Genomic DNA, 8,580 nt, shown 5'->3' with positions numbered 1-8,580 from the left:
TCAGGGGCACGTGGCCCGAGCTGCCCACGGTTTCTGTGCAGTTGATGTCTGACATCTATAACCCAGTGGGGCATGTGCTCTGAATGGCTTCATCACAAGGTAATGTTAACTACAACGTACCAAGGTACATTGTGAAAATGTATCATCTCCGGGGAGTGGAGATGAAGTAAGCACTGCTGACTGTAACTTGGATGCAACTGGAAAAGGCATACCCTGTGCTTGCTGAACCCACTTTATAAGCCCCCGATTCCCATGCACATTTCTCTGACCGTGTTCTGTCTACTGTGCCTGTTTTTATAACAAATTGTAGAAATCACTTAGGCTGACACTTGCCCCAACTGGGAGGGTGGCTGCTCATCAGATAAGCAAGAAACACTCAAACGTGTCACATTAACAATATTAAATACTGATACAACCGTGTTTGTTTATTGTATCATATAAAAGTTTTATTTTGCAAGGGATTAAAAATTAAAAACAAAAAAATCAAAAAATAAAAGCGGAACTTTACCACGGATAGTTCAAGAAACACTGCTGTAGATGCAGTTGCGCAGGCAGGATGGGGAAAGGGCGTGCGAGTGTGTGTGGGTGTGTGTGAGACAGGGGAGGTGGGGGGAGAAAGAGGTTAAACGCAAGGGGAAAGGGATAAAACTGCTCCTTTTCAGCAATAAAAACACTATTGTGTTGGGTAAGTATATATTGCATAGTTTCCACGATAAACAAAAACATCTGTTTCCATTCGGGTCGAAATGAGAACAAACCTCTGCCCTTTCCAGGGCCAGACCTCCTGCCTGGCCAGGGAGCTCCGGGCCAGCACTAAGGGCGGCCCTCAACCCACCTGAGACCCACCGCCCGCACAGTGCCAAAGCCAACGGACCCCGAAGCCGCTGCCCCTCCCTCCTCACCCTGGGCTGCATGGAAACCTTTGGCTCACAGAGAAGCCGACCAGAGGGCTGTGGTGCACTGAGACCCCCAGCACCGCAGAGCCCCGCTTCCGCTCCCAGGCAAAGGCCATTCTCTTCTCTTTGGAATCAACCCTTAGTGTTCTTTTTTTCTGCCACAAAGTGACAGCCAGGAGTCCTGCTTCCTGCAGGGAGTGCCGATGCAGAGAGAGGCCTTCATGCTTATGATGAGCGGGGCCCTTTAGGAACTTCATTCAAGTGAGACAGTGCCGGGGGGGTGATGAGTGGCCTGGCAGGGACCGCGGGCCTTCAGGCACCGCTCAGGAGCCACGGAACTTAGAGCTGCTGGGCCTTAGATTGTTCTCCGCCTCAGCTGTCACCACCCAGAGCCAGCCGAGGTGCCGACCCCGGAAAATGTGTGCAAACAACACAAGCAGGCTGTCCCCTTTGCCTGGATCCGAAAGGGTGGGCAAGGCACAGACAAATAGTGTGGGGTTTGTCACTGCACAAGCGGCTCCCGGGAGGACAGACTGCACTAAGGGGCATGGTGCTCCCCAAAACACAGCCCACAGGGCCCTCACAACCAATACCAGCAAAAGGTGTCCCTCACGCACTCTCCAACACAAACCGCACTGTCTAACAAGGCAGCTGTTGTTTTTACTGTGTTTAATTCCAGAGGAAAGGAGACTTTCCTGGCTAGCTGGGCCAGTGGTCCCACAGGACACATTGGAGAACCACCTTCCCCCATCCCACAGCGCACACACCTCACCTGCTCTCACACACACCTCACACACTCACCTGTTCACTCTCACCTGCTCACTTAGGCATGTGTGCTCACATATGTGCACACACAGATGTACACACACCTATGTACACATGTGCATTTTTTTACCTGACAACCATTTGCAGCGAGAAGAGTTGGAAACGTCTGTGCTGAGTGTGAGCACTTGTTCTTGTGAGAACAATCGCACGTTGGCATTTGGGCTGTTTCGGAGGGAGGGTCCTCCAACAGCTAAAAGCTCTGTGCCGACCTCCCTCATGTCACCTTCCAAGGAGTGACGGTCAGAGGCCAGGGTGGTCTCTCCAAACAAGCAATCAAGCCAGGACAAGACAGGACAGAAGGACACGCACGCCACAACAGTGGACGCACGATGGAGACGGCATTAGGTGACCTCGCTCTTTAGGAGGCCGCAGTATCTCAGAGACCATCATTTGCACAGTGACAATGTCTCCTCTTTAAAACCACGTAGAGGTCACCTCTCCTGAGTAAGCATTTTAAAGGCTGCCGTGGCTACTTCTCCGCCTCCCGCAGTTCCCTCAGAGCAGCTTGGAGGAGGCGCTGAAGTCTCCAGAACATGGTGGGGGCTGCTCTCTGGGGGCCACCTGGGTCTGCGCACTCCTGCACAGCCTCCCGCAGCTGCCGCTGGAGCTGGAAGGAAATGGCAGAGTTCTGGAGAGTCGAGGAGAACCAGTGTCGGAATATTTTGTCACAGACGACCTGAGGGGAAGGACAGGGAGACATTCATTCAGGGAGCACATCCCCTTGAGAGCCCAGAGCCCACAAGTGGTCCTTCCATAGACCTCAGCTCTGCTCCCACACCCCCAAGGGCCTCTGGGGAGGGTTTTGCAGACTCCAGTAGGTACCTTCCCTTCTGGAAATTAAACACTCAGCCCCACGAATAAACTTTGCATCAGGGAGAAGGCTACCTCATATCAGATAGAAAAATCCACTTCAGGCCTCAGAGCAGAGTATATTTCCAAAGATGAAGGGAGCAGGAAGTCACAGGCAGTAACTGCTGCGTAAGGAGCAGCCCCTCGGAGGACCTGAGAATAGTTGCTCTCCCCTCTATCACCACATTGCTGAGGTTGGGCATTTTTAGCCATAAATTGGTACAGTAACAGTGATAACCAGGACAGGGTGTCCTGAGGGTCCAATGACATGTTGGGGAGAAGTAGTATGCACATGTGATAGCACCTTGAGGCTCAGGGGAGAAAGGTGGTAAAGGTCTTTTTAGGAGCCTTTAGGATGGTTTAGTTTAAGCCATTTTCTTGCGGCCATTCATTCTAACCAGGTATGAATTCACTGATGCTGGAGCTCTCTTTACATTCCCAGTTTACACCTTCTGTGTGTTGCACAGCTTTCTGTTTCCTCTCTATTGGGAGAACGGGACTAGGAGCAGCATAATTAACACAGCTTCCTTTTTCTATATCACGCTTTGTATTAGCCTCATTAACAAATGCCTCCATGTTATGGAGCTGCTGTCTCACAGAAACAAATAACTTAACTTCTGTCTCCCAGTGCCTGCAAGGGCAAGGATTCTTTTTAAAAACATTCTCGTGTTGCTTTTTTTGAATTGATAATACATTTTCATGTGCAAAAATGTACAATGTCCCAAAGGACGGGCTGCACACTTAGTCTCCATCCCGGTCCCAACAGCCAGACACTGAGCGCTGGCTCTGAGAGACGACCCCCTCCTCGGCTCTCCTCGAGAGAGAGTGTACTCTATGCACACACACAAGCCTGTGCGTGCAAGTCTTTCTCCTTTACTTTCCATTAATGGCGGTATATAATGCTCGCTGTCTTACGGCTTCCATTCCCACTTAACCAAATATCAGGGAGAGCCTTCCAAATCTGTTCATATAAGGATACCAGAGGCCCGATGAACAAAATTCGTGCAAGAGTAGGCCTTCGCAACCTCGGCCGCCTCAGCTGCTGCCTTGCTTCCCACCCACTGATCATTCCAGAAGGTCGTCCGGAAGGCCATTCTGGAAGGTTGCTCTGCCATCCGGTCTAATTAGCAATTAGCTCTTTATTGTATAGGATACCATTAGTTTCCATGGCTGTCCCTTAAACCTGTGGCTGTATCATAAATTACTTAATTAGTTCCCCATGATGGAAATGTAGGCTGTTTACTAACTTTTGCTATTATGAACAATACTGAAATAAATACCTTGCATATATGTCACTTTTGTGAGTGATTAAATTTCTAGAAATTAAATTTCTGGGCCAAGGGGTATGTGCATTTTTTCTTTTGCTACATCTTGCCAAACTGACCCCCATAAAAGTTGCACTAAGTTACACACTCACAGCAATGTGCAATGAGAATGCTCCTCTGCCCCATGCCCTCGCCAGCACGTGTGTTATCTTTCATTTTTGCCAGCTCATGGGTGAGAAGGTTTCATCTGCATTTCTTAGCAGTCAGGTTGAAAGCTATTTCTGCTTCCCTTCCATTGAATGGTCGAGTTAATATCCTTTGCCCACATTTCCACCAGGTGTTGAACTTTTTCATATTAATTTGTAGATGTTCTTAATATCATAACGATCTTTGCCCCTTGCTTAGGTTGGTTTCTTGGGGAGCGGACTCTAAGAGGGAGGTTTGCACATGGAGATTTATAGAGGGGGCATCCTCAGGGACCACACTTCCACACTGTGCTTGGCAAATGCCCCACTCACACTTGTTCTGTGACCAATCACAGAACACTGCCCCAGGGATGTGACAAAGAAGCTCTGCTGGACAGGGACAATCCTGGGGATACTCTCGGAGCTTCAGAGGCTAAGGGATAAGGGTCCCCACTTGCCTCGATAAATCTCTAAGGGCCCTTTATATATGAGGTGGGACAAAAGAAGGTTTACAGTTGTGAGTACACAAAACACAGGATTTATTCTTGCATTATTATTTATTAGGAATTGTATATTTTCAGTAGGAACAACCATAACCCTGCTTTTGCCCCGCCCTGTATTAGTCTCTCATTATGGGCACAGGGCAGGTGGTTGCTGTTGTAGTGACAACCATCTTGTTCCCGCCACTGAAGCAGAGGCTTTCCCTGCAGACCCGCCTAGGATGTGCGTGCACATGAAGCTAGAGGCTGGGGCGGGGAAGAGGCCTCTGGAGGCCACATCACTGCTGCGTGCTTCCCACCCAGAGCTTTTATCTGGCCTGGTCCAGGAATTCCAGATTCACAACCACTGCCAGGTCTCCCAGAACAGTCCTCTTTTGTTGCCTGACGCAGCACCAAGCTCTGGCCTGCTCTGGCCCAAGCCCATCTCGCCAGGTCTGTATCCTGCGTTTGGGCACACTGGCCTTTTGGGTTGGAGGACGGCAGGGAAGAACAGCTACAGAAAAGTAAGTGGGGTAGTGGGTTGGATAAGTGAATAAGAAAGCAGGAAAGTGGAGGTGAGGCAAGGGCACAGACATGACTGAACACAGGCAACCAGGTGGTGGGCCCAGCTTCTCAGCCAGGGGCTCTTCCTGGTTGCAATCAACACCTATGAGCTCAGGCTCATCCACGCCCACCTGAGAGCCTCCAGGGAGGGCTGAGGGCAGATAACTTCTGCCCAAAGAAGAGGGAGTGTTCCCACTGATGGGGTCTGGAGCCCTGCTGTTGGGACCTCCCTGACTCTAGACCCTATCTGAGAGCCTGGACCCAGCATCCTTCCTATTTATTTATCACTGATTCCTTCCTATTTATTTATCACTGATTCCTGGACTTGGGACACATTCTCTCTCCTTCTATTACCCACCTGCTGGCCCTAACACATGCCTGTCAGGACTGTGGTGTCTGTCCAACCTCTCTAATTTGGACAGTTTCTCAGAATGGCTTTGCATTCTTTTTATTCTTAGTACTCATTCTGAGTGGGGGCAGGGAGGTGGCGGGAACAAGGCTGACTTTGCTGGGAGCTGTATCCGTTGGACCTCATGGCCAACAACTTCATGGGGCAAACAACAAAGAATGAATGACCACCGCCTCCCACCATCCCCACCCTTGCAGCACACATCAGGCCCAGGTGGCACAGGGTGCGGTGCTCCATAGAGCGGTCTCACCGCTGCTTACCTGCAGGTTGCTGTTGACTCTCTGCGCACCACACTTGTTGACTCTGAGATCGCACTTTGAGAAACAGTCAAAGAAATTGCAGTCTTCATCTCCCGTGCAATTCTGCTCGAGAATTTCCCTCATTTTAGGTTCAAAAAAAGCCATGTCCACATCGATAGCCACGACCTGTAACCAAACAGCACAGGGTAATTAAGGGGGCACTGGGCTCAGCACAGAGGGAGCCTGGGCAGCACCTCCATCTCTGTGTTCCCGAGCCGGGGTCACAGGGGGCCATCACAGAGCTCTGCAGCCAGCGGAGCCCAGGCCATGCAACTGGCATAGATCCTATCACAAGGCTTTCACTTTGAGAAGGACCTTTGCTGTCACTAGCGAAAGCCTAGGATTTGGGATTGTGCAGAGAGCATCCCTCTTCATTTTTAAATGTTTCTCAGCTTTTAAAAGTAGCATCTCTAAAATGTCTTAAAAATGAATGACTCCCCCTACTTGCTTTACTACTTTGGTCTCTGGCCTTCAAGGGTCAAGATTACAAAGCAGTGAGAGACAGGTCATCCACCCCCTTGAATATAATTAATAAAAGGAAACTACGTTCAAGAGGCAGGTCCGTGGGTGTGAAAATGAGGCTGACTGTATCTAGGTTGTCTACCTACGGCATCTCTGTTACCTGGCTTGCAATTGACTATTTGGATAGACATGTGGGGGGAAATGACAGCGCCAATGTTCTCAGATTAGGGTTGATATGTGTGGAGTCTGATCCAATATCATCAGACGCTACATCCCATTGTCAGCCTAAGAACTGTGACCCCTGGAATCTCTTTATCTTCTTGGCTTCAAACCAAAGAGGCTTCAAAACAAGAATAATATCTAAATTATGCAGATTTCCTTCACCACCTGAATTTAAAAAAAAATGAGCTCAAACCTGTGAAAACCTGGAGTTGGCCCAAATAAAGCAGTTTATAGCTTCAAGGTATTAAACAGCTTATAAGACTTGATGAATTTGAGGGAGTCTGTGGCATTTCACAAGCCTTCACAGGTCAACGTCAAAACATCACCCTTTCCTTCTCCCATTGGTAGCATCTCAAGAAAGGGCTCATTTGTTTTTGTTTCTCATTCAGGGTAGATGCCAAAGGCAATAAAGTTTCTTGGGGAATATTTCTTGAGGAAGGAAAATAATTTATTTCAGAATTTGGGGAGAATAATGAAACAAACAAACAAACAAAAAAACAGGGAGCTTTTTCCTTGTTAAGAGCTTTACCTAATTACTAATTCATGCACAGCAAACAGAAATTATCATTTTAATCAGTTTTCCTGTCTCATTATTTAGCCAAAAGAAATAGCTCACTTCATTATTTGCACATGTTAATAGACTGAAAAAGTATTAGGCTATGCTAATGATCTACAGCCTTTCTAGTGTATTATTAGGGCTACAAGACCCTTCTCTTTCTTTTACAGTTTCTGGCAATCCCCCCAGCTTCTTCTGGGGCCCCAGATGGAACTTCAGCTACTTACAATTTCTCTCTTTACCATTACTGATGGTTCCCTTCTCAACTCCTAGGAGAACCAGATTTATCTTTTAATTTTTGTGCATGGCATAGGATGGATTACAGCCATTATGAGCATAACTATAAATACCGAAAATAGGAACAGTGACCAAACAAATCAGAAGGCCTGCAGGAGGTTTCTCAAATTGTATCAGGAGAATCCTAAAATTCTTCCTGCGTGGAGTGGCCTAACTCATGCCACCTTCAAACTTCATCCTGTGCCAGCCCGGAAAGCACCGATGAGAAGCATTTCATTCTCCACTGGGGAACGTGGCTCTGGGGGAAGAAACATATCACCTGCCTGAAAGGAGCTCTTGCTGGCAGCAGTCCGGGAGCACGAAGCAATGATGTTCCCTACTTGTCCTTGTGCAACCCCTCCTTAGGCTAAATCGTCAAGACCTGTAAGTGGGGACCTGGAGGAAGTGAATGATTTAGAGTTGTCAATTCTTCCCGTCATCTGAGCAACTGCAACATGGCCTGAAGGGAGGACCTGCCTGCTGGTCCCCTAGTTTGTTTCTCAAACTCAGACGGCCACATCCATCCTCAGGAGGTCTTGGGTAAAGGCGGAGAACTTGCATTTCTAACCCGTTCTCTGGTGATGTGGCTGGTTTTTACTTAAAATCGTAGGTAAAATGAACTTCTTGAACCTCAGCCTCGTGAGGAAGGTCAGCAATGCCGGGGTCAGCACAGTGGAATCTGGTCCTTCCCTCCCCGACCTCACGCTCGCTCTGGCAGCAGCCAGGGCTGCATGCTGCAGGGCCGAGTGCTTCAGCACAGCAAGTCCGGCCTGGCCTGGTCAGGAGAGCAGCCAGGACTTCATTGAACAACTATCTCAGGCCTACGATGCAGGAGATGCTGGAAGGCACAATGGAGGTGGACCTTGCAAGCCAGTAATGCCCCATGTTGCTCACTCCTAGGGGAAGACCCATCAGCACCACCTCCTTCTAAAGCCTTTCCTGGGAACCCAGCCCAGACAGCTGCTGGGTTCCCTCGACTGCCACCACTCACTGACACGCCCTCATACTTGCTGGATGAATAAACAAATTATCTCATGACAGGAAGGACGGACCCCTAACTACCCAAAGCTGGTATGTGAACACTCCATGCCTCCTTGCCCAAGGCCTCAGGGTGGCTGGGTCCTCAGGACAGCTCTGAGGAGAGCCACGGTCCTTTGTGTTTATTATATAACCTTCCTGCTCACAAAGTAAGGAAGCCTCGGCCAGGACCTCAGCTCTGAGAAATAAGCCTATGAGTCTGGGCATCCTGACTTTCACAGCTTGTCTGGCAGGAGACCTCTCTGGAACCTCAAG

The 8,580-nt window shown here is 49.0% G+C and overlaps 1 protein-coding gene across 1 annotated transcript in view; it reads right to left on the bottom strand.

Annotated features, from left to right (window-relative positions):
• Window positions 1-470: 470 nt before the first annotated feature.
• The window catches only part of FAM69C (family with sequence similarity 69 member C), an 11,612-nt gene continuing 3,502 nt past the window's right edge, over window positions 471-8,580 (bottom strand). The window contains exons 3-4 of the mRNA XM_006761948.2: window positions 5,733-5,897; window positions 471-2,397 (exon numbers count right to left, since the gene is read on the bottom strand). Coding sequence (XP_006762011.1) covers window positions 2,191-2,397; window positions 5,733-5,897 — 372 coding nt within the window. The 3' untranslated portion in view covers window positions 471-2,190. The remainder of the gene's footprint in view (window positions 2,398-5,732; window positions 5,898-8,580) is intronic.

The sequence above is a fragment of the Myotis davidii genome, unplaced genomic scaffold, assembly GCF_000327345.1.
Source record: "Myotis davidii unplaced genomic scaffold, ASM32734v1 scaffold96, whole genome shotgun sequence".
Lineage (NCBI taxonomy): Eukaryota > Metazoa > Chordata > Mammalia > Chiroptera > Vespertilionidae > Myotis > Myotis davidii.
The sequence above is the reverse complement of the archived record's forward strand: the minus strand, read 5'-3'. Positions and strand labels throughout refer to the sequence as shown.